This window comes from Pipistrellus kuhlii, unplaced genomic scaffold, assembly GCF_014108245.1.
Source record: "Pipistrellus kuhlii isolate mPipKuh1 unplaced genomic scaffold, mPipKuh1.p scaffold_m20_p_3, whole genome shotgun sequence".
Lineage (NCBI taxonomy): Eukaryota > Metazoa > Chordata > Mammalia > Chiroptera > Vespertilionidae > Pipistrellus > Pipistrellus kuhlii.
This window is the reverse complement of record NW_023425529.1, coordinates 97,031,989-97,058,364: the sequence shown is the minus strand read 5'-3', so window position 1 is coordinate 97,058,364 and position 26,376 is coordinate 97,031,989. Positions and strand designations below refer to the sequence as shown.

Here is a 26,376-nt window from a genome sequence, read left to right as displayed (position 1 = left end):
TAAAAAAGCATTTTATTTTGATGTAGTCACATTTCTTTATTTTCTCTTTAGCTTCCATTGCCCTAGGGCAGTATCACTGAAGAAGTTCTTTTGGCATACGTCTGAGATTTTGCTGCCTGTGGATGCTTCTAGTATTTTTATGGTTTCCCGTCTAATGTTTAAGTCCTGTATCCATTTTGAGTTTATTTTTGTGTATGGTGTAAGTTGGTGATCTAGTTTCATTCTTTTGCATGTGTCTACCCAATTTTCCCAACACCATTTATTGAAGAAACTGTCTTGACTCCATTGTATATTCGTGCCTCCTTTGTCAAATATTAATTGAGCATAGTGATTTGGGTTGATATCTAGGTTCTCGATTCTATTCCATTGATCTATATGTCTGTTCTTGTGCCAGTACCAGGCTGTTTTGAGAACAGTGGCTTTGTAATACAGTTTGAAGTCTGGTATTGAGATCCCTCCTACTTTACCCTTCTTTCTCAGGATTGCTGTGGCTATTCGGGGTCTTATATTGTTCCAAATGAACTTTTCGAGAGTTTTTTCTAGGTCAGTGAAATATGCCGTTGGTATTTTAATGGGGAGTGCATTGAACCTATAGATTGCTTTAGGAAGTATGGACATTTTGATGATGTTGATTCTACCAATCCATGAACATGGTATGTTCTTCCATCTCCTTACATCATCCTTTATCTCTTTTTTCGATGTCGTGTAATTTTCTGCATATAGATCCTTTACTTCCTTAGTTAAGTTTATTCTTAGGTATCTTAATTTTTTTGATGAGATGGTAAATAGAATTGCTTTTTTAGTCTCTGTTTTTGTAGTTTCACTGTTGGTGTATAGAAATACCATGGATTTCTTGGCATTAATTTTGTATCCTGCTACATTGCCAAAATCATTTATTAAGTCAATTAGTTTCTTAATGGAGTCTTTTGGGTTCTTTATGTACAATATCATGTCATCTGCAAATAAGGATAACTTTACTTCTTCTTTTCCAATTTGGATGCCTTTTATTTCCTCCTCTTGTCTAATTGCAATGGCTAGTACTTCCAGTACTATGTCAAACAGGAGTGGCGAGAGTGGGCATCCCTGTCTTGTTTCTGTATTTAGAGGGAATGGTTTTAGTTTTTGCCCATTGAGTATAATGTTGGCTGTGGGTTTATCATATATAGCTTTTATTATGTTGAGGTATGATCCTTGTACTCCCATCTTGTTAAGAGTTTTTATCAGGAAAGGGTGTTGGATTTTATCAAATGCTTTTTCTGCATCAATTGATATGACTATATGATTTTTATCTTTCAATTTGTTTATGTGATGTATCACGTTTATTGATTTGCGGATATTGTACCAACCTTGCATTCCTGGAATAAATCCTACTTGGTCATGGTGTATGATCTTTGTGATGCTCTGCTGGAGCCGATTTGCTAGGATTTTGTTGAGGATTTTGGCATCTATGTTCATGAGGGATATTGGCCTGTAATTCTCTTTCATTGAGTTGTCTTTATCTGGTTTTGGTATTAGGGTGATGCTGGCTTCATAGAAGGAGTTTGGAAGTGTTCCTTCCTCTTGAATTTTTTGGAAAAGTCTGAGGAGGATAGGTTTTAGTTCTTCCTTGAATGTTTGGTAAAACTCTCCTGTGAAGCCATCTGGCCCTGGGCTTTTGTTTGCTGGAAGCTTTCTGATGACTGTTTCAATTTCTTCCCAAGTCACTGGTCTATTGAGATTTTTAGATTCTTCCTGATCGAGTTTTGGAAGTTTGTATTTTTCTAGGAATATGTCCATTTCCTCCAGGTTGTTCAGTTTTTTGGAATAGAGTTGTGCGTAGTATTTTGTAACAATCCGTTGTATTTCGGTGGGGTCTGTTATTATTTCACCTATTTCATTTCTGATTTTGTTTATTTGGGTCCTCTCTCTTTGTTTCTTAGTTAGCCTGGCTAGAGGTTCATCTATCTTGTTTATTCTTTCAAAGAACCAGCTCTTGGTTTTGTTGATCTTATGTATTGTTTTTTTGGTCTCTATGTCGTTTATCTGTGCTCTGATTTTTGTTATTTCATTCCTTCTGCTTACACTGGGCTTTTCTTGTTGCTCCTTTTATAACTCTTTGAGTTGTAGACTTAGATCATCTGTTACCCTTTTTTCTAGTTTTTTGCAATAGGCTTGTAAGGATATGAACTTCCCTCTCAAAACTGCTTTTGCTTTGTCCCATAGATTTTGGATTGTTGTGTTTTCATTGTCATTTGTTTCCAGGATGTTTTTAATTTCTTCCTTGATTTCTCTGGTAACCCAGTCCTTGTTTAATAGCATGCTGTTTAGTCTCCATGTGTTTGATTTCTTTGGATTATTTTTATTATAGTTAATTTCCAGTTTTATGCCATTATGGTCTGAGAAGATACTTGGTATGATTTCTATCTTCTTGAATTTAAAGAGACTTTGCCTATGTCCCAAAATGTGGTCTATCTTTGAGAATGTCCCATGTGTACTTGAGAAGAATGTATATTCTGTGGCTTTGGGGTGGAGTGTTCTGAAGATGTCAATTAATTCCATCTGGTCTAGTGAGTCACTTAGGATTGATATTTCTTTTCTGTTTTTTTTGTTTAGATGATTTGTCGAAGGGTGACAGTGGGGTATTAAAATCTCCTACTATGATTGTATTGCTATTAATCTCTCTCTTAATGTCCTCCAGCAGTTTTTTTATGTATTTGGGTGCTCCTGTATTGGGTGCATATATATTTACCAGGGTTATTTCTTCTTGTTGGATTGTTCCCTTTAGTATTATGAAGTGGCCTTCATTATCTCTTATTATGTCCTTCACTCTGAGATCTAATTTGTCAGATATAAGTATTGCTACCCCATCTTTTTTTTCATTTCCATTTGCCTGGAAAACTTTTTTCCATCCCTTCACCCTCAGTCTGTGTGCATCTTTTTTTCTGAGGTGGGTTTCTTGTAGACAACAGATGTATGGGTCTTGTTTTCTTATCCAATCTGTTACCCTATGTCTTTTGATTGGAGCATTTAATCCATTTACATTTAAGGTTATTATTGATAGGTACACATTTGACGCCATTTTTATTCTATACCCGTGTTCCTTCTTCACTTCCTATTTCTTTATTTTTACAGTAGACCCTTTAGCATTTCTTGCATTGCTGGTTTGGTGGTGATAAATTCCCTTAGTCTGTTTTTGTCTGTGAAGCTCCTGATTTCCCCTTCAATTTTGATTGATAGCCTTGCTGGGTACAGTATTCTTGGATTCAGACCCTTCCTTTGCATGACTTTGTATATTTCATCCCATTCCCTTCTGGCCTGATAACTTTCTGTTGAGAAATCAGTTGCTAGTCTGATGGGGGTTCTTTTGTATGTAACTTTCTGTCTCTTTCTGGCTGCTTTTAAGATACTTTGTCGTCATTGTTTACCAATTTGATTATAATGTGCCTTGGAGTCTGTCTTCTGGGATTCATTTTGCTTGGGACTCTGTGAGCATCTTGGATTTGTGTGGGTTTTTTCTTCTATATTTCAGGAAAGTTTTCTGTCATTATTTCTTGAAATACTTTTTCCATGTCTACCTCAGTTTCCTTTCCTTCTGGAACCCCTATTATTCGAATATTATTTTGTTTTGTATTGTCCCAAAGCTCCCGTAGGCTGTCCTCCTGCTTTTTAATCTTTTTTTCTAGAAGCTGCTCTACTTGGGTATTTTTTTCCATCTTATCTTCTAGCTCACTGATGCAGTCCTCTGCTTCATCTAGTCTACTCTTGATGCTTTCTATTGAGTTCTTCATGGTAGCGATGTCATTTTTCATTTCTTCTTGGTTCTTCTTCAATTCCTCATGGTTCTTCTTCAATTCCTCACGGTTCTTCCTCATTTGTTCTTGGTTATTGTCAAATTTCTCTTCCATTCTTTTTAGCCATCCTATCATCATTATTCTGAATTCTTGCTCTGATAGGCTGCTTACCTCTGGCTTGTTTACTTCCTTTTATGGTGATGCCTGCTTTTCTTTCATGTGCAGACTATGTTTTTGTCTCCCCATGGCCTCTCTTCTCAGGATGTCTGGTTATGTGGTGTTCCTTCTCCTTTCCATGGGTGACCGAAGAACTCCCCCGATTCCACGCGCCCGCGCCGATTCGGGCGTCTCAGCTGCTCGATGGACCTCCCCGCTGTGTGTTTTTCCAGGCCTCAGGGATGCTCCTCCTTTCCTGGTAAGATGGTGCTGCCTTCTCTCTGGGAGAGTCGCCGCAGCCGCGGCAGTGCTGGCCTCTTGGTCAGGAAATCCTGTCCAGCGGACCTTTCCTTACCTTCCTAGAGAATTCCAAAGCCCCTTAGCTTCCAATCAGCATTCCCTGAGCGACTCAGATGCTGTTTCTATCTGTTCTGGGCCATATAATTTAGGTTTGGCGGTGATGAACTCCTTTAGCTTTTTTTTATTTGTGAAACTCTTTATCTGGCCTTCGATTCTGTGTGATAGCTTATCTGGGTAGAGTGTTTTTGGTTGTAGGTTCTTGCTATTCATCACCTTGAATATTTCTTGCCATTCCCGTCTGGCCTGCATGGTTTCTGTTGAGAAATCAATGACAATTATGGGTGCTCCTTTATAGGTAATTACCTGCTTTGCTCTTCCTGCTTTTAATATTCTCTCTTTGTCTTTTGCTCTTGGAATTTTAATTATGATGTGTCTTGGTGTGGTCCTCTTTGGATTCCTTTTGTTTGGGGTTCTTTGTGCTTCCTGGACTTGTAAGTCTATTTCTTTCCCCAGGTTGGGGAAGTTTTCTGTCACTATTCCTTCCAGTATTCTTTCGGTATCTTGCTCTCTCTCTTCCTCTGGCTCTTTGTTTCCAAATCTTTGACTTGATTCTTGGAATCTTCTATCTTATTTTTAGGACTTTGTATAATATTTTTTTATTTCAGACAATGTATTCTTTATTTCTAGTTGATCCCTTTTCTTATCCTCATAGGTCTCGTTTATTTTATCAGCCTTTTCTAGGAAATTCTTGAAAAACCTTATAAGCGTGGTTTTGAAATCTATATCCAGTCACTTCTCGTCCTCCATTTCTATTGTTCATGATCTGTTTCCTTGTCTCGGCATTTTCATAGCTTCCCTGAGTTGGTAGGGTGGCTTTGTGTGCTAAGGTATCCTATATGGTTCAGTGAGTCAGCCTCCCAGGTACCTGAGTTGGACAGTCTTGGTGTAGCCCTTTGTGGGCTATGTGTGCAGTCTTGTTGTTAAGCCTTGCTTGTTGTTGGTATCACAGGGAAGTGTTGATCTCCAAGCCAGTTGGCTATGAGGATCAAAAGTGTCTCAGCTAGGAGGGTTTCTGTATTCTGCTTGGATGGGGCAGAGTCTTGGGGTGTCACAGACAAGCTTTGTTGAATCCCGCAAGATTAGTCACACCTCTTTGGTATAGACGCAGACAAGCTTTGGATTCCTGTCTGTCACTCCCTAGGAGAGTCCCATTCATTGTGAATGAGAAAGCTAGCCACTGTGCTCAAGTTGGATGGGGCAGAGTCTCGGGTGGTGCAGACAAGCTTTATTCAGCCCCTCCCTATGAGGGTCTGGTTTCTGGGTCCCACTTCACACACCTCCAGAGATCTCTGCCCACTGCCTGACAGTCTAGCCTCTCCCTGTCGGGGGCCATATATCAGAGCAATAGGGTGCTTCTGTTTTCCTCCTGAACAAGAAAGCCAGCCACACGTTAGCTGTCCGCCCTCTCTGCGTGCAGGGAGTAAGCCAGCAGCAAACTCAGCTCTCCTTCTTAGCGGTCAAAAGCAAGCTGGCAGCGAAGTGGGGCGCCTTCCTTTTCACGCACACAGTTCTCTCTACCTTCACAGTTCCTGTGGTGCCTTCTCTTTCCTTCCCAGATGGTAGAGCCTCCTCTCAGCCAGCCAGCCAGCACTTCAAGGTGATGTTTCCCCCGTTTTTCAGTTCTAAATTCAAATTTGTTGTGGTTGGCTGCATTCAGGTGTCTACCCTATAACGCCATCTTGGTTTCTCCCTATTCTGTACTTCTTTTTTTAATATATTTTTTTATTAATTTTTTTACAGAGAGGAAGGAAGAGAGAGAGCTAGAAACGTCGATGAGAGAGAAACATCGACCAGCTGCCTCATGCACACTCCCCACTGGGGATGAACCCGCAACCAAGGTACATTCCCTTGACCGGAATCGAACCTGAGACCCTTCAGTCTTCAGGCCGATGCTCCATCCACCGAGCCAAACCAGTCCTGGCTATTCTGTACTTCTTAATCCCTTCAGTTTTTCACCCATCTTGCTAGTCTCCTGCCCATCTAGCCACCATCAAAATGTTCTCTATATTTATGAGTCTGTTTCTGTTCTGCTTGATTGTTTATTTTTATTTTTAGATTCAATTATTAATAGGTACATATTTATTGCCATTTTATCCTTCATATTTTTTATGTTCTTTTCTTCCTTCTTAAGAAGACTCTTTAACATTTCATATAACATTGGTTTGTTAGTGATGAATTCCTTTAGCTTTTTCTTACTGGGAAGCTCTATATCTGTCCCTGTATTCTAAATAACTACTGAATAGAGAGAGGTCCTTGCTTTTCATCACTTTGAATATTTCTTGCTCCTCCCTTCTGGCCTGCAAAGTTTTGACAGACTTATGAGAGGACTCCCTTGAAGGTTACTAACTACATTTATCTAGCTGCTTTTAAGATTCTCTCTTTGTCTTTCACCTTTTGCATTTTATTTTATTTTTAAATATATTTTATTGACTTTTTACAGAGAGGAAGGGGAGGGATAGAAAGCTAGAAACATCGATCAGCTGCCTCCTGCACACCCCCCTCCCGGGATGCCCGCAACCAGTGTACATGCCCTTGTCTGGAATCGAACCCGGAACCCTTCAGTCTTCAGGCCGGCGCTCTATCCGCTGAGCCAAACTGGTTTTGGCACCTTTTGCATTTTAATTATGGTGTGTCTTGGTGTAGGACACTTTGGTTTCATATTGTTTGGGACTTTGCTTCCTAGACTTTTATGTCTATTTCCTTCACCAAGTTAAGGAAGCTTTCTATAATTTTTTCAAACAGGTTTTCAATTTCCAACTCTCTCTCCTCCTTCCAGCACCCCCATGATTTGAATGTTAATACATTTTAAGTTGTTTCTGGGGCTCCTTAAACTATCCTCATTTTTTTGGACTATTTTTTCCTTTTTCTTTTCTTATTGGGTGTTTTTTGCCTCCTTATATTCCAAATAGCTAATTTGTACTTGGTTTCATCTACTCTAGTGTTGTTTCTCTGTAAATTATTCTTTACTTCTGTTAGTTTCTCCTTTATTTCTGACTAATCTTTTTTTATGCTGCTGAGGTTCTCACTCAGTATATTAAGCATCCTTATAACTAGTGTTTTGAACTCTGAATCTAGTAGATTGCTTCTCTCCATTTTGTTTAGTTTTTATTTTTCTGGAGTTTTGTTCTGTTCTTTCATTTGGGAGATTTCTTTGTCTCTTCAATTTGGCAGCCTCCTTTTGTTTGTTTCTATGTATCAGGTAGAGCTGCTACATCTCCCAACTTGGTAGAGTGACCTAACGTAGTCAGTGTTCTAGTGGCACAACCTCCCTGATCACCGAAGTAGGGCCCTCAAGGGGCATCTCCCATATGGGCTGTGTACTTCCTCATCTTGTAGTTTAACTTTCATTGCTGTTGGCTTGTCAATAGGAGGGATTTACCCTCCAGGTCATTCAGCTGCAAGGACTGACTATGACCACCAACCACTGACTTTTCACCACTGTGGATAGTTGTGTAGGGGCCCATCTCACAGAGCAGGACTTTCTTCAGTGGGGCTATAGTGCTCGCTTAGTCTGCTTATTGTGTGTTGCCTATAGTGATAGTTGAACCATGATGCTTTGACATAGTCTGTGAGGCTTCCCAGAGTTGCAGGCCAAGGCCAGTCACTGCTTTTGTTCTGATGGGGGCCTTTCAGTATGAGCTACAAAACAGTTTGCAGATGGCTGCTACTTGTGCTAGGTTTGGGGTGCCCAGGGGAGGTCCAAGGGCTGCTGCTGTGAGTACCACCCTGAGGCCACTTAGTGAGAGGTACGGAGCATGCTGAGCCCAGCTGCTGCTTGTTTGAGAGATTTTTAGAATCTGAAGCATGAGCAAGACAGGCCATTTGTATGGAAAAGCTGCTGGAGAAGATGGCTGCTCTGGTAGATATCTAACCGCAGCAGCACACAACAATTTCAATGGAATACAACTAAAATGTAGAATGGACATCGCCGAGAGCTACAGATAATCGACTGACTGCAAATTCTACAACAAAAAGGAAAGAGAAAACCAGAAGGAAAATCAGAGGAGCTGAAAAAAAGCCTAAGGTACGGAGACATGTTGCTCGCCCGCACGCACGCGCGCGTGGAGAGGTCGCAGCCGGAGAGGAGGAGAGGACTGGGTGCTGCCTGGCGTTCCCTAGCAGGAAGGAAATAAAACCCCCAGCCTGGACTGAACCCCTGAACCGGCAACGCTGAGCCCCAGTTATGGGCCAGACCCTGGGGATCCAGGCTCCGACAGGGGGAGATGGGGCTGTGAGGCGGAATCCCGGGGGAGCAGTGAAAAGCAGGGCCCCCGGAGTCGCGCACACATTGCGAGCAGAGGACTGAATGTTGACTCTGATGCTGGATTACCCTAGCGGGAAGAAACAAAGCCTCCGGCACCGCTGAGCCTCAGTCCGGACTGCTCTGAACCCAAGTTCTAGGCCAATCCCTGGGGACCCAAGCTCAAGCAGAGGGAGATGGGGCTGTGAGGTGGAGTCCTGGGAGAGAGGCGAAAGGCCGAGCCCCGGGAGTTGCGCACATTGCTCGCAAGGGAAGGAATGTTGACTCTGATGCGGGATTGCCCTGGAGGGAAGGAAACAGGAGCCCCGGCCGTGTTGGGCCCCAGTTTCGAGTGCTCTGAACCCCAGTCCTAGGCCAGACCCTGGGCACCCAGGCTCAGGCAGGGGGAGACAGGGCTGTGAGGCGGAATCCTAGGGGAGCGGCGAAAAGCAGAGCCTCCAGAGTCACGCACACTGCGCTCAGAGGACAGTCTGTTGACTCTGATCCTAGACTCACCTAGCGGGAAGGAGGGAAAAAAAAAAAAGCTCCAGACTGGAGGAACGCGACAAGGAGCAGGAGCCCCTGCCGGACACTGGCCAGGTGCGGACACTGGCCAGCTGGGCACCAGCAAGGAGCCGGGCGACGGGGCCCCCAGGGTGGGGGAAGCCCCTGAGCCTTCGACTGCTGAGTGCAGGCAACGGAGCCAAGGCCAGGGGCTGCTTCCTGGGCGGCGCCAACCCCGGCAACTTGCTGAAGCAGCACAGGAGCCCACGGAGAACAAAGGGTTGCCACAGGCCAACCTGATGAGCTCCCAGGACAAGGAGAAAGAAACCAAAGAAGTTCTCAATGTAAAGAAATCAAGTGAGAGCAAAAGATAGTAAAATTACTTAAGAAAGAATACAAAGAAGATCTTGAAAAATCAAAGACTAAGTCAGAACTCAACTCACCAGCCAACATTGCAACATAAATGCATTTAAAAAAAAAAAAAAGGACAGAATGTTGGAACAGCGGCAGCCAGGCCTAGAGTGGCCAGGCACAAGGCAGTGGCAGCCGGGCCCGGAGCAGCAACGGCCAGGCCCCAGAGCAGCAGCAGCCAGAACCAGAGCATCAACAGCCAGCACTGGAACAGCCAGACCTGGAGGCGGAGGCGGCCAAGCCCAGGGTGGCCAGTCCAGGAACACCCAGACCCAGAGTGGCCGGGCCCAGAGCAGCCGGGTTGGGAGCAGCCAGGCCCAGAACAGCAGTAGCCAAGCCCGGAGCATCCAGGGTGGGAGCGGCCAGACTCGGAGCGGCCAGTCCCGGGGCAGCCGGGCCCAGAGCAGCCGGGTCGGTTGCGGCCAGGCCCGGAGCAGCAGTTGCCAGGCTGGGAGCGGTCAGGCCCGGAGCAGCCGAATCTGGTGCAGCCAGGCCCGGAGCAGCGGCTGCCAGGCTGGGAGCGGCCAGGCCCGGAGCGGCCGGGTCGGGTGCGTCCAGGCCCGGAGCAACAGTTGCCAGGCTTGGAGCGGCCAGGCCCGGAGCAGCCGGGTCTGGTGCGGCCGGGCCCAGAGCGGCCAGGCCTGGAGTGGCCGGGCCCAGAGCAGCCAGGTCGGGTGCGGCCAGGCCCAGAGCAGCAGTTGCCAGGCTGGGAGCGGCCAAGCCCGGAGCAACCGGGTCGTGTGCGGCCAGGCCCGGAGCAGCAGCTGCCAGGTTGGGAGCGGCCAGGCCCGGAGCAGCGGCTGCCAGGCTGGGAGCGGCCAGGCCCGAGCGGCCGGGCCCAGGGCAGCCGGGTCGTGTATGGCCAGGCCCGGAGCAGCAGTAGCCACGTCCAGAGCAACTAGGTCGGAAGCGGCAGTGACCAGACCCGGAGCAGCTGGTTGTGGAACGAACCAGAGCAACAGAGGCCAGGCCCGGAGCAGCCAGGCCCGGAACAGCTCACTCCTCGCCTGCCCCTGCCCCACGGCTGCCTCTCAGACATGGCTGGAAACTTTTGAGGGAACTTGAGGGTCTGCTGAATCAAGTGATGAATGCTTAGATCTGGATGTGTTGAGTTAGTATAGGGCTGGGGTGTCGATCTGTGAGTGCCTTGGGTGGGGCCTGGATGAGGCTGGTTGACCTATTTGGAAATGTCTTTTGTGTGAAGTGTATCATTGGGCATATGGTGGTATTATTGATATGAGTAAATGCTAAGTAACTGATTTACTATCTGAAAAGGGATTTACTATCGGGGAAAGGGAGGGAGGAAGAGACTGAACATAAACTGCACCTATGGATGAGGACAATGGGGGAGGGGGAGGGGGAGGGGGCGGAGGATAGGGTGGGAACCTGGTGGAGGGGGGAAGAAATGAGGAACCTTTGTAATAATATGAACAATAAAGATTGATTTAAAAAAAAAAAGAAAAGAAAAAGAAAAGCTGCTTGAAACAGCTTAGGTGAGTCTGTAAGTTGTGAAGTTATATGTCATGGGGCCTCAAGGAGCCACTGCGGGGAAGGGGGGCAGTGAGAGGGGCCACTGGGGGGGGCCAAGGACGAACAGTGTGAGCCATGTTAATGGAGACTCAGATATGACTCTCACCTGCCAGCTCTGGGGGGGAAGGCTCATGCAAGGATCAATGGACTCTGCCAGCTTCTGTTTACCCAGTGTTTGCCCTGATGTCAGATAATTTTGTTCTTCCCCATATGTCTCTGTTGCTTTTCAAGTTGCAGTTCCAGCACTGAAGCTCAGAGGGAGTGAGTGTGACTAAGTCCCTGAATGGGCCCTTTAAGAGGAATTGCCTGGGATTCCAGCAGCCTTTGTCTTCAAAAGCCTCAATCTCTGCTGGTTTTTACAGCCAGAAATCATGAGGGCTTCTCTTCCTAGCACTGGAACCCAGGGTTGGAGGGGGGCTGCTGGTATGGGGCTGGGACCCCTTGCGCCTCAAGGTAGGACTCCACAGCTCAGATATCCCTTCCAATTTTTATCTGCCACATTTTGGTGTGGTACCAGCCTGTTCCACATCTTCACCTCCCTTCACAGTCTAGATATGGCTTCTGTAATTTCCTAGTTGTAAGACTTCCATTCAGCCACATTTCAATTAGTTCTGAATGATGATAATTGTAATTTAGTTGTAATTTTATTTGGTTGTGGGAGGAGGTGAGTACCACTCCTACTTATGCCACAGTGTTATTCAGAAGTGAGAGCTTCCACAATTAAATTTTATTGAAGATCCTTTCCAAGAAACAACACATTATTTTGCCACATGTCCATGAAACTGCAGCATGGCCTCCCATTTCTGAGCACTCAGTTTTTTTCTGAATGTACTGTAGCTAACATAAATCCCTGTACAGTGGATAGTGAAAAAGTTACAAAAGAATTAATAATCAAAATAATAAACTGTGGCTTCAATAGCTTAATTGCATAGATTTCAGACTTATCTTTTCTAAATACATTTATACATATTCTCATATGTTCTGCTCCCTTGGAAGTACAACAGGATACAACATTAATGGAGTCTTTTAGCATTCTTAAATGTATTCATATTCCCATTTGTTCTGTGTAACAGTTATAATAATACTGTTTATATTGTGTGTGTATTCTTGAATTTATCATTTAAAAGATTCAAAATATAATCTATTACTATGTGATATTTTTAGATTTTCTTTGAAGACATCTTGAGACTTCTTATTTTAAGATAATGAAATCCCCTTAAATTTTACCTGAATTCCTTATTTACTGTATATTTCATAACACTAGAAAGTTATTTTTAACATTGAAGTAGTGAATGTCTTTTTCCTTGATGTTTTTAGAAGTCTACCAGAAGTTTATATAATGCTATTCTATCACTTTGTTAGCTTTATTTTATTATAAAATATATTTTTAGTTGTCTTTTAAATTTAAAATATTTTGCCAGGTTTTTAAAAATTAAAGAAAGATCTTCTTTGTAGTTAATTGTTATATTTTAAATATGCTACACATCAAATTTAAGGTATTCATGTCAACTTTACGTTTCTAGATTTTAAAAATAGCCATTATCCTAAAACAAACAAAAATCTTCTATTCACATTAAAGCAAAAACAGTCATGAGTATTTTTATTTTACAACTAGTAAGGTCACCTAAATCATATTTAAGAAAAATAGTTTATTGTTTTTCTATCTTTTATTTTTATTTTTTATTTTTATCTTTGAATTTCTACTTGTTCCTTTCCTAAGCGTAAATGCTCTTTTGGAGGATTGATCAGTCAACCAGTATTTATTGGAAATATTTTATATGGAAGGCTAGGTGTTGTGAAATTCCCAGAGCATTTTAAAATTAGATTTCCACCCTATCTACTTAGAGAAGAAGGACGTAATTATATCAAAACGTAACTACAGATTCTATTACAGGTGGTAAATGAGAAGTGTTAGATCCTTTCAAAAAGTTTGAAATACTTTATAAATATTTTATTTTTCCTTCCTTTCTTAGCCTATTTACTTGAGTGAAATTGTGGTCAAAAGATTAAAATGAGCTTTCAAGCTCTCCTTATTAAAAATATTTATTGAGTTTCTATTACTTTCTTTGCCAAATACTTGGCTAAAGGCTTTCATATTATCTCATTTGAATTCTTGTGATAACATCTGAAAGTAGGCATTTTCATTCCCATTTTCAAATGAGGAAAATGAGACAGATTGTGTAAGTAACTTGCTCATGGTTTCCCTAATTATTAGTTCAGTGGGCTTTTTTCTATTTATGTTATCAATGAGTCATGATTCTTTCAATGATGATAGAAAAAGCTATGTGAGTGAAGAATGATACTAAAGATTACAATTACAAAAAAAAAAGAGTGAACAGACCTTTCTCTACTAATATACAATACAATTTTAAATATTTTACATAGACTCATAATAGGTTATTTATATAAATATCTAATTATTATTCCATGGGTCTTTTCACCCATGTTAAGAAATCCTGTATTTTATAATTCCAAACTTGAAAGTCTTGAATACAGTGATAACTAAGGATCTATCAATATTATTCTTATGTTTTAACTAGTGGCCTGGTGCACGAAATTCGTGCATGGGGAGTGGGTGTCCCTCAGCCCAGCATGCACCTTCTTCAATCTGGGACCCCTCAGAGGATGTCCTATTGCTGGTTTACAGGGAATGGGCCTAAACTGGCAGTTAGATAACACTCTCACAATCTGGGACTGCTGCCTCCTAAGTGCTCACCTGCCTGCCTGCCTGATTGCCCCTAACCACTCTGCATGCCAGCCTGCTCACCCCCAACTGCCCCTTGTTCATCCCCAAATGACTCCCTCCAGCCTGATCACCCCCAACTGCCCCTTGTGCCAGTGGGAACCTCAACTGCCCCCCTGCCAGCCTGCTCATCCCCAACTGCCCTCCCCTGCTGGCCTGCTCATCTCTACCTCCCCTCCCCACTGGCCTGCTTGCCCCCAACTGCCACCCTGCTGGCCTGCTCACTCTGAACTGCTCCCCCCTCCCCAGTCCTGATCACTCCCAACTGACCCCAACTGATGGCCTGCTCTCCCCCAACTGGCTCCCCTGCTGGTCTGCTCATCCCCAACGGCTCCCTCCCCACCAGCCTTATCACCCACAACTGCCTTCCCCTATTGGCCTCTAACCGCCTCTACCTCAGCCCCACCACCATGGCTTTGGCCAGAAGAACATCCAGAAGGTCTCCTGGTCTAATTAGCATATTACCCTTTTATTAGTATAAGTAGAGACCTGGTGCATGGGTGAGGGCCAATTGGTTTGCCCTGTAGGATGTCCTGGATCAGGGTAGGGTTCCCATGGGGGTGTGGGCAGCCTGGGTGAGAAGCTGACAGTTGTTTTCAGGCTGACCACGCCCCTCCCCTCCCCGTGACCCAGGCTCCAAGCCCCTCCTTTTTTTTTTCTCCAGCTCCTCCTTGAGCAGAGGCTAAGACTGGCTGGAAGCCTGGGTCGCCCCCAGTGACCCAGGCCCCCAGCCACTTCTTGAGTGGCGGCCAGGAAGGGCCGGAATCTTGGCTTCTTCCATTTGGGGGGGCAGAGCGTGGTCCAAACAAGCCTCCTGCCTCTGCTATTGTATCTTTGTTGGGTTAATTTACATATTTGCTCCTGATTGGCTGGTGGGTAGAGCAGAGGGATTGTCAATTAGCATGTTTCTCTTTTATTAGTGTATAAGTTTTCAGTGTTTAATGAATAATAGAATATTATGTCCTGTTGTTACTAATAATGAAATTAATTACTAACAATGATAATAAACAGGAGTAAAGATTACTTAAGTTTAGTATATAAAGTATTAAAGAACTTAATTGTTAAAGTATATTTAATTAAGTATGTCATGCCTAATTAGGCATACTGGGTTTTTGTTTCAAATTCCTTTCTAGTCTGAAACTTTTGTGATATTATGTGGTACCACTTTTATCATTTTTATTAGCTAGGTATTGAACTTTAGGTTCAAATTTTACTGTTTTGCTTTTTCAAGATATTCTGGTAATTGTCATCTCTTTTGAAACAAGTGTATTTGGGAAAAAGAGGCACAATATAGGTGAATGAGATGTTCTCTTTGCATATAGCAGCTCAAACTGCTATGCTATGCTTCTGGTAAATTCAAGTTCATATCTCGCACAGGTACTATGATTCTTCCTATCTGACTCAAACTCCAGAGTGCTTCTGCCCTGTTCTAAGCAGACAGTATCTTCACAGTTTCTATGATATACTTTTCTAGTAGAGCTAATTGAAGAATGGTGTTCACATGTAAGATCTACTCAGCCAATTACATATTAATTGCAGTTGTCCATAGCCAGGTGTTTTCACTGTCTCCTTTATAGGTAAATGGAAAAGTCATTTTTATTGTCTTTGTTTCAGCGTTCTTACTTTCGTACTCTGCTCATGTATGGATTCCATTTCCTGGTGTGGTTCCTTTGTGTCAAAGGAATCAGAGACACACAATGTGGTTTCAAATTATTAACGAGAGAAGCAGCTTCACGGACGTTTTCATCTCTACACATTGAACGATGGTAGGTTCCTAATTGGAATGTATCTGGTATATCTTATTATACAACGTTATTTCAGATAATGAGAAGCAGGCTTCTATTCTCATAATGAACAACCAGGTTTAAACGCAATTGACACTTTTTATATGTAATCTGTGCCTTTATACTTTTACTGGTTGGATATAAAGTTATGAATCATTTTAATTATAGACAATATAATTGAGATGACTGAAAAATCCTGTGTCCTTAAGCTTTCTTTTTTTTTTTCTTTCCTTTACATGAGTTAAGTTCTCTCCTGCCTAAGACCAATCTTCTGCATCTCCTTCCACCTTCTAAGAACTTTATCTTGTTTGCTTTTCTCCTCATTTAGTCTTTTCCCCTCAATCTAATCTTTCCCATCAGTTTTGAAAACAATTTTAAATTTCTCTTGCCATTTTAAAAAAATTCTCTATTAACACCACCCCACCCCCTCAGCATCCCTTCAGCTCTAGCCCTGTATGCTTTCATAGCTGACCTTTTCTTGAAAGAGTGGTCTCTATTCACTCTCACCATTTTCTCATTTTCCACTTCACTCTTCACCCCACCTTAATATGAATTTTCCCTTATTCCTTACATCTAAACATATAGTTACCTTTATATTGTTAAATTCAGTGGTCATGTTTTATATGACAATTTATTGTCTTACTAGTAATTAACCCATCAGCAGCTCTCAATGCTTCTGAACTCTCTATCTTGAAATAAGTTGTTTCCTCAGCATATCTTTATCCCCATCATGGCTACTGTATTGAAAAACATAGTTCCAGGATATTGGGAAAGTTTTGGTTAAAGAACATTTAAAATTTTTGTTTTTCTTCTTTAAATGTTATGCTCATGTGCATGCCTTTTTAAAACTATATATATTTTTATTGATTTTTTTACATAGAGGAAGGGAGAGGGATAGATAGTTAGAAACATCAATGAGAGAGAAACATTGATCAGCTGCTTCCTGCACACCTCACACTGGGGATATGCCCCCAACCAAGGTACATACCCTTGACGGGAATCAAACCTGAGACCTTTCAGACTGCAGGCCAATCCACCAAGCCAATCTGGTTTCGGCATGTGCATGCCTTTTAAATTATTTATTTGGACTTGGTTGACATAGTAATGACTTGACTTAAAATTTTAGCCTCTCACATTTCTTTATGGTCCAATTATGTTTAATTTGGACCTGTAAAAGAGAACTACCAAATATGCATTTATCAACTTAATTAGCAGTACTTTCTTTACCACTTTTCATCAATAGTTGTCATTTAAACATTTCATATATATATATATATATATATATATATATATATATATATATTATATATTATTGATTTTAGAGGGGAAGGGAGAGGGAGAGAGAGATAGAAACATCAATGATGAGAGAGAATCATTGATCAGCTGCCTCTTGCATATCCCCTACTGGGGACCAAGCCCGCAACCCACGCATGTGCTCTTGGCTGGAATAGAACCTGGGACCCTTCAATCCGCAGTCCGATGCTCTATCCATTGATTGAGCCAAACCAGCTAGGGCTAAACATTTCTTTAAATCAAAATCATTTATACTTTTTAGTCAAGAAAGACTTAAAAGATTTCTTTTATGTAGTATAAATTATAGAAATTAAGTTGTGCATCTGTTTATTTCCATATGTCACCTGAGACTTCTTTCTTAAAGAATTTATCCTAAAGATTCATTCAAATTTTTCAAATAAATTTCATTAAAACCCAAGTTGAGTTTCTAGGTATTAGAAAACATATAGCTGAAGTTAAAAGACTAGATATTTCTTTTATTAATAATTAGACTTGAGTATAGGTAATGTTAAATATGCTATATATTAAAAAACCAGCGACCGAAATGGTGGAACCACCAGAATGACCAGAGACCAGAATGACTGCGACCCCATGCCCCAGTTGATCCCACCCCGTAGCAGTGACATCCATCCTCATCAGGGGCATGGCCAGCCTGCAAACCACCTGTGGCCCATTGTCCCAGCTGGCCCCAACCCCAGAGGGGATACCCACCGTGATCTGGGGTCCCCATCAGGGCAGGCTAGCCACCACCCCCATGTACCAGGCCTCTCTATATAATAAAAGGGTGATATGCAAACTGACCCTAACAGTGGAATGACCAGAATGACAACTTGACCAGTCACTATGAGGTGCACTGACCACTTCTCAGTCCTTTTCCCCGCCCAGCAGGCTCCAATCTCCCAATGGGGAACGGGGAACCGGGGATGGGTGGCAGGGGACATGCATAGTGCCAGTTCCAGGCCCCCACCCCACCAATAGCCCCACACACAGAGGGCAACCTGCAGCAGGGCAGGAACAACCTACCTCTCGGTCCCTTCCCCTGGCCAGCAGGCTCTGTTCTCCCTATGGGAAACAGGGAACCAGGGGTGGGTGATGGATGATGGGTAGCGCCAGGCTAATGCTCCCACCCTGCCAGTTGCCCCACACACAGAGGGTGTCCTGTGGCAGGGGGTGGGGCTGATAAGTGGTAGGAATGGCCAACCTCTCAGTTCCCCCAGCCAGCAGGCTTTGATCACCTGATGGGGAACTAGGGTGGGTGGTGGCGTATGGTGGAGCTGGCTGCAGGCAGCTGGAAAACATGACACTGACTGCAGGCCAGACCTAGGGACCATACCAGCACACAAATTTCATGCACTGGGCCTCTAGTAAATATATATGTATAGAATCTCTATCCTCACATGTACCTCAGCTAAATTCTTTCTATTTAATCTTAAGGTGTAATTTAGCCCAGTTTATGAGTAAGTTTAAAACTGAATTGTTTTGAAATGTATTTTCTTCTGATAAATACTTTCTCTTTTTAATCAATGTTATATATGTTTCTAATTTAAAGTCAGCCCCATCAGGATTTTAACAAAAAACAAACAAAAAACAGTTATCCCTAATGCCATTTTCCACCACCCCCAATTAATACTCTCTAACTATAGCCACTTTCAACACTATACTGTTTTTTGTAATATTTGTTTTCCTAATGCAGAATGGTTCTGCATAGCTATATGTCCATTTTTCAGTTTTATATATTACTTTTTGAAATATAAAATTAATGGATACCTAATTAGTTCTCTTAAATTTCTGTGCCCCCTCTACACTTATTCTTCTAGTATACTTGAAAAATAATTTCTGGTTATATCACTATTGAGATAATAGTTACAGCTATGTAAAAATAATTTAATTTACCTCAGCAGGGGCAGGTAGAGGCTGGGAGAAGGTTGGTATTTAAGAATATAATAGCTATCTTACGGTTTTGATATAAATATTATTTATATTATATTATATTATATTATATTATATTATATTATATTAATTTGTTATATTATACTAGAGGCCCGATGCACAAAGATTCGTGCAAGAATGGGCCTTCCTTCCCCTGATTGCCAGCACCACCTTTGCTCTGTCCGGATCCACCTTTCTGCCTTCCCAGAGGCCCAAAGTGGCTGGGGTGGTGTGTAGCACCTGCATAAGCAAATTAACCCACCATATCTGTGGGTTAATTTGCATACTCACTCCTGATTGGCTGGTGGGTGTCACGAAAGTATGGTCAATTTGCATCTTACTCTTTTATTAGTGTAGATTATATTCCATCAGGAGAACAAATTCTCCTCCTTGGATGTTACTTTCTAGTTCTCTGGCCTCCTGAACAGTTCCTATTCTCCCTTTCCTTTTTCTTGGTTTATACTCCAATTGTAGTAGAGCATATCTTCTATTCAATTCCCTAAATTATGAGAAGGCAGCTTCGAGATTTTGCATGGAAAGAGGTATCTTTATTCCCAAATTTATTTAATAATTAGCTGGAGAAAAAAATAAGTGTTTTTATGTAGTTCATTTCTGTAGATGATGTAAATCTTGATATGGTACTATGTTATGTTGTCTCCATATACCCCTATCCCTGCCCATCACCTTTGGAAGTATTCAGGAACTTAGTATGTCCATTTTTTTCAAGGGTTTTTTTATTGGTTTTTAGAGAGGGAAAGAGAGAGAAACACCTTTGTGAGAGGGAAATACCAATAGGCTGCGTCCTGCATGTCTGCTACTGGGATCCAGCCTGAAGCATAGGTATGGGATCTGACCAGGAATCATACCTGTAGCTTTCCAGTGCATGGGACAACACCCCATAAACTGAGCCACACCTCCAGGGCTTAAATGGTTATTTTTTTAAAAATTAACTTTTTTGTTGAGAGTATAACAAATGTCAGCTTTTTATTGTTATTTTTCCCATTCTCTCAGGCAGGCAGAGGTGGTTAGGGGCAATCAGGCATGCAGGCTAGCAATTCGGGGTGATCAGACAGGCAGGTAGAGTGGTTAGGGATGATCAGGCAGGCAGGCAGAGGCAATTACGGGTGATCAGGCAGGCAGGTGAATGATTAGGAGCCAGCGGTCCCAGATTTTGAGAGGGTGTAGGCCATGCTGAGGGACTCCCTCACCCCATGCACACCCTCCATGCACGAATTTTGTGCACCAGGCCTCTAAGTTAGTGTATAAAGGTGCCATCAATTTCTGGGTGTTAATTTTGTATCCTGCTACATTGCCAAAATATTTTATTAAATCTAGTAGTGTTTTGTAGGATCTTTAGGGTTTTCTATATTCAATATCATGTCATCTGCAAATAATGATGGTTTTACTCCCTCTTCTCCAATTTGTATGCCTTTTATTTCTCTTCTCTAATAACTGAGGCTAGTACTTCCAGCACTACATTGAATAATAGTGGTGAAAGAGGACATTTCTGTCTTGTTCTTAGGAGAAATGGTTTTAATGTTTGCCCATTGAGTATCATGTTGGTTGAAGGTTTGTTATATATGTCCTTTATTAGGTTAAGGTATGATCCCTATACTCCCATTTGCTGAGAGTTTTTACCTAAAAAAATTGTTGGATTTTGTCAAATGCTTTTCTGCATCAATTGTTATGATCATGTGGTTTTTGTTTTCCAAGTTTTTTATGTGATGTATCACATTTATTGATTTGAGAATATTGTACCAGCTTTGCATCCCCAGAATAAGTCCCACTTGGTCATGGTGTATGATCTTTTCAATGTATTCTTGGATTTGATTGCTGATATTTTGTTCAGAATTTTAGCCTCTATCTTCATGGGGGATATTGGCCTGTAATTCTTTTTCTTTGTGCTGTTTTTACCTGGTTTTGGAATTAAGCTAATGATATTCTCATAAAAAGACCTTAGAAGTGTACCTTACTCTTGGATTTTTGGGGGGAATAATTTGAGGAGGCTAGATGTTAGTTAGTTCTTCTTTTAATGTTTGGTAAAATCCCCCTTGAAGCCATCTGGATTAGGGCTTTTGTTTACTGGGAGTTCTTTTTTTTATTACTGCTTCAATTTCATTAGTAGTTATGGGCCTATTCAAGTTTTGTGATTGTTCCTGGTTGAGTTTTGGAAGATTGTATTTTTCTTGGAATATGTTCATTTTGTCCAGGTTGACCAACTTACTGTATAGTTGTTCATAGTTTGTTTTTGTTTTTTTACATCCTTTGTATTTCTATGGGGTCAGTTCTTACTTCACCTCTTTCGTTTCTGATTTTTTTTATTTTTGGATCCTCTCTTTGTTTCTTGAGTCTGGTTAACAGTTCATCAATCGTTTTTATCTTTTCAGAGAACCAGCGCTTGGTTTAATTGATTTTTAAACCTTTTTTTTAATCTCTCATATATTTTTTATTTAATCTTTATTATTTCCTTCCTTCGACTTACTCTTCTAAGTCTTTAAGTTGTAGGGTTAAATAATTTATTGTTAATACTAGAAGCCTGGTGCAGGAAATTCGTGTACTGGGGGGTCTCCTCAGCCCAGCTTGCCCCCTCTCACATACTGGAAGCCCTCAGGGGATATCCTACTGACAGCTTAAGCTGCTGTCTGGCCTCCCTTTGTGGGAGACAACCGGGCTGATCAGGGAAAGGCACCAGCCCCATCACCCCACTGCTGGAACCACTGCCAGTCACCGCAGCCACCAAGGTGTTTTCAACACGGACTCCAGTCCCTTCACCATGAGAAAATGACAACTTTCTTTAGGCATTTTCAAAATGTGTCTTTCATAGGACATGCCTCTCTCTCTTTCTTTCTTTCTTTCTTTCTTTCTTTCTTTTCTTCTTTCTTTCTTTCTTTCTTTCTTTCTTCTCACCTGAGTATATGTTTCCATTGACTTTTAGAGAACGTGGAAGGAAGAGAAAGGGAAAGACAGAGAGAAATATCAAAGTGAGAGGAATACTTTGATTGGTTGCCTCCTGCATGATCCCTGACTGGGGCCCCAGCCAGGGAAGAACCTGCAACTTATGTACATGCTCTTGATCAGAATCTAACCCAGACCCTGTGGTTGGCAAAAGTAGGCATTATCCACTGAGACAAACCACCTAGGGCAGGTTATGACATTTCTTAGCTCTCCAGGAGCGGACCTTCTTTTTTCCCCCCAGGAGTGTGGTGGAAAAGCCCTAGATCACCTTTTTGGATTCTTATACCCAAGTTTCTAAGAATATTACCAGTGGCAAACAGGGAGCTTAGCCAATGAGTGGTCAGAAGAGGTGTTTCCTCTGTAGTTCACACCTGTCTCCTCAGATCTCCAGCTCCGCCCCTGCCAAGGTCTAAAGCCTCCTACCTTTGGCAGGGGATCCCCAGCTGGCTCTATTGCCAGGCCCTGCCCCTGGCCAAGGCCGAAACTTCTGGCTGAGGCTCAGTCCCTGGGCATGGATCCCCAGCTGGCTCCAATCACCCGCAGGAGTTACAGTTGGCTCCGACTCTGACCATAGCCAATGCCAGCAAGGGCAGGTGGAAACCTTGGCTTCCTCCATCACAGGAGAAACCCAAGCCTCCCTCCTTCTCTCTGGGGCCTGTAGCCATCTTGGTTGGGTTTATTTGCATATTTGCTCCTGATTGGCTTGTGGGCATGGCTTGTGAATATAGTGGAGGTGCGGTCAATTTGCATATTACTCTTTTATTATATAGGATTCTTATTCTTAGAGGAAGGTCTGTAGGGCTATGAACTTCCCTTTCAGTACTTCTTTTGCTGTGTCCCAGAGATTTGGGGTTGTTTTGTGATCATTTTCCTTTGTTTCCAGGAAGTTTTTTATTTATTTCTTGATCTCTTTAATGAACCCTTCATTATTTAATAGCATGCAATTTGCCACCATGTGTTTGAGTTTTTATTGTGGTTAATTTCTAATTTCTTACCATTGTGATCTATGAAGTTGCTTGATATGATTTCAGTCTACTTAAACTTAAAAAGACTTTGTTTCCTAACATATGGTCTATCTTTGAAAATGTCCCAGGTGCACTTGAATAGAACGTATATTCTGTAGCTTTGGAATGAAATATTCTGAAAATGTAATTACTTCTGGTCTACTGTGTTGTTTAGGATTGCTGTTTCCTTGATTTGTTTTGTCTAAAACATCTATCCAGCTATGTAGAAGCAATGTTGAAGCCCTCTACTGTGATTGTATTGCTGTCCATTTCTCCTTTAAAATCCTCCAGAAGTTTTTTTATATGTTTGTATTGGGTGCATATATGTTTACCAGAGTTTTATCCTCTTGTTTTGATTTCTTTAGTATTGTAAAGTGGCCTTCATTGTCTCTTGTAATATTTGAATTGTATTATGTTAGATATTAGTGTTAGTACCCCAGCTTTTTTTTTTTTCCCCCAATTTCATTTGCCTAGAAAATTTTTTCCATCCCTTCACTTTCATTTTCTGTTAGTCTTTTGATTTGAAGTTAGACAGCATAGGGTCATGTTTGAAGTGTGTTCCATGCAGTCTGAAAAGTAGGGTCTTAATGATTCAAGGATATGCTTTAGAGACAGTTAAAAGAATGTGGAAAAGTATAGCACAGGTAGGCATGCTTCTCTTTTTTATCTTAGTGCCAGTGAAAGGAAGCATTTGGTTGAGAGAAATTTTTAAGTAGATTTCAGGAAAACTGAGTCAGGACTCAAAAACTGTAAGAACAGATTTTACTATACCAAGGGGCTGATTGAAGAGGAGCTTTGAGAAAAAACCTATCTCATGGATAGAAGGAAGGATAAACTGGGAATTCAGGCAAGAGATGATTTTAACATTGTATGTAAAAGCAAGACTATATTTAATTCCTATGCATGTATTTAATTATATTCAAAGGATATTCAGACTAGTTTATATTGTTTTTTCACTTTTAGTAATTATTGATACCATTATTGTCCAGGATGACCTGGAGAAGGGAAAAGGAAAAGATAGACCCTAAAGACCCTGTAAAGAAATCCTGATCTTTTGGTAGGAGAATTGTGTAATCAAGCAACACAAAAGTCATTGAGAACATTCTGTTCAAAAGCTTCTCAGAGTTCTATTTTATCAGCTCTCTAAATCAGTTGAAAATGCTCTCGATCTATATCTTGAGTTAATTAAAACTGGGACTGAAAACCATCAGTCATGAAACTTTCTAAAATTAAATGTTTTCTTAGGGCCAACAGGCTGTTTTCATCCCTGGGATTTTTGGAGTCGTGGTAGAGATATTTCTCATTTAAGTGTCATACAGTGACACCAAATTATTTTATTCGCCTTAAAGCTCCTCAACTGCTTAGCTTTTGTTTGATCTTATGTCAATCTGACCATTAGTTTCATGATAGAAGCTTTATATATGCCATGCAAGTTTATTTTATTTTTTTTTAAACATGCCAGGGTAGTGATTTAGTTAACATTCTTTTAAAAAATAAATACCAATATATTTTGTATTTCAGGGCATTTGATGTAGAACTGCTTTACATAGCACAGTTCTTTAAAATTCCAATAGCAGAAATTGCTGTCAATTGGACTGAAATAGAAGGTGAGTACTATAGATTTATCTTATCTTAAGAGGAGTAGGGCAGACATGAGAAAATACAGTTTCCCAGTAGTCTCCTGGCTCTAATGTTCTTTCTTTCTCCATCAGAGCCTCCTCAGCTATCTTAACTCTGACAAGCAATTCCATTGAGCATTCTGCCTACTGCCTATTGCTTTCTATACTTTTTCAGTCTTGGGGTCTTCAATAGGCCTACCATCCTGCCCAAGAAATTCAGTAAAACTAGCTCCAAAATACAAGACCTGAGTTTAAAAGTAAAATTGCTTCCTTCTTTTCCCCTTCCCTCCCCTCCCCTTTCCTCCCTCCCTCCCTCTCCCATTTATTTATAAAAAAGAAAAGTTCCATCATTTCGACATATGTACATATGTGCTTTATGTTTTTTATTATTTATTTACCACATGTAAACGTCAGGAATTGTTATCTTTCTTTTAAACTCCTTTTACTGTTTCACTTCATTACTGCTGTGTATATGCTTCATGTGAGTTATGTAGGTCCTTATGTAGGTGGGTTCCAACTACAGCAAAAATCACATTATGTCGCACCATAGGAACGGATCTCCGACGTAATTCAAGTACCTACTGTATATATTTATATGAAGTGATTGCATTGTACACTTTAAATATATTTCCATTTTATTTGTCAGTTACACCTATGTAAAGCTAGGAAAAAAAATAAAGAGAAAGAAGCCAGAGCACTGGCCTTGCCTAAAATCTGAAAATTGTCAGTTTTATTAGTGTTGAGATTTTAGCCATATTACTTTACCACCCAGCATCCATGACCTAATCTGTAAAATTGTAGAGGTGATAGGGAGGCTCTATTCCTGATATAATAAAAAGACAATTCCAAGGAGTGAAATCAAGAAATATAAAATATTAAAACATGTTCAGAGATGTATTTTATATAGTTAGCTGGACTTGGCACATTGCCACTTGGAAATTAAAGGACAAGAAGATGGCCTACCTAGGGTGGCATTTATTTTAGAGTAAGAGCCTTTGGTAGAATTAGAAAAAAACAATAGATTTGTGTCTTAGATTTCTTATCACAGATTATTAATATGTACTTCTATTATTTGTGGCAGTATATTTGATTCTCTGTAGTATATATGAACCTGAAAAATGGTATTTAAAATATGAAAATTTCTCCCCAAAATCATTTTTAAATGAACAGATGGACATAAGGTTTAACATACATATATAAATATAAATAAAATTACAGTGCCTATAAGCTACCAAAAATCATGTAAACTGACTACTAAAATTAATTATAAGGGGGTATATATTCTGAGTATAACTCAATTTATTTTTAATTATTATTTAATCGCAGGTTCTAAATTAGTTCCATTTTGGAGCTGGCTACAAATGGGCAAGGACCTACTTTTCATACGACTCCGATACTTGACTGGTGCCTGGAGGCTTGACCAAATCAGGAAAATGAATTAGGTTATTTGCTATTTTTGATTGTAATATGTATTATTGTGATATTATTTCATTTGAATTAAAATTTTAAATAAAGCTGAAATAAGTGTATGCCATTGTCTGCCTTTTGACAATTGTAAAGAATTTACTGTCATAAGTAAAATTTTTTATACATCTTTTGGACAAAACAAATTTTAAGGTATATGTTAAAAAAATTTAATTTTCTTTTGCTTTACCGTGTTTCCCCAAAAATAAGACATCTTCCAAAAATAAGACCTACTTACAGGTTTCCTTCTGAGTGAAATATAAGGCATCCCCCTGAAAATAAGGCCCCCTCTAGGCTCTGACTTCTCTAAATACAATCTTTCCAACATGATCGCTATTGATAAAACTGCAGTGTTTATGGGCCAATTATCTCAATTGAACAGCGGGGTGCCTCCTTAGTGTACATTCCCTCCACTGTTTACGAAAGTGCAAGTGTTTCCTGTATTTTGGCAATTCGTCTGGATGGTACTAAAATCCCACCTTTAATCATTTCTAAGGGCAAGAAGGAAAAGATTGAATGTGTTTTGGGTGTTTTTATTCTTGAAACTAAAAAAGCCTGGGCCACACAAGCAGTTATAAGGAAGTGGGTCGATTTAATGCTGCAGCTTGTTATGC

General features: G+C 41.0%; 1 protein-coding gene across 5 annotated transcripts in view; it reads left to right on the top strand.

Moving 5' to 3' along the window:
* ALG5 (ALG5 dolichyl-phosphate beta-glucosyltransferase) overlaps window positions 1-25,827 on the top strand; it is a 107,500-nt gene extending 81,673 nt beyond the window's left edge. For all 5 annotated transcript variants that reach the window (XM_036454981.2, XM_036454982.2, XM_036454980.2 and 2 more), the window contains 3 exons: window positions 15,329-15,480; window positions 24,201-24,286; window positions 25,625-25,827. In XM_036454981.2, the coding sequence (XP_036310874.1) occupies window positions 15,329-15,480; window positions 24,201-24,286; window positions 25,625-25,740 (354 nt within the window). In that variant the 3' untranslated portion in view covers window positions 25,741-25,827. The remainder of the gene's footprint in view (window positions 1-15,328; window positions 15,481-24,200; window positions 24,287-25,624) is intronic.
* Window positions 25,828-26,376: the final 549 nt, after the last annotated feature.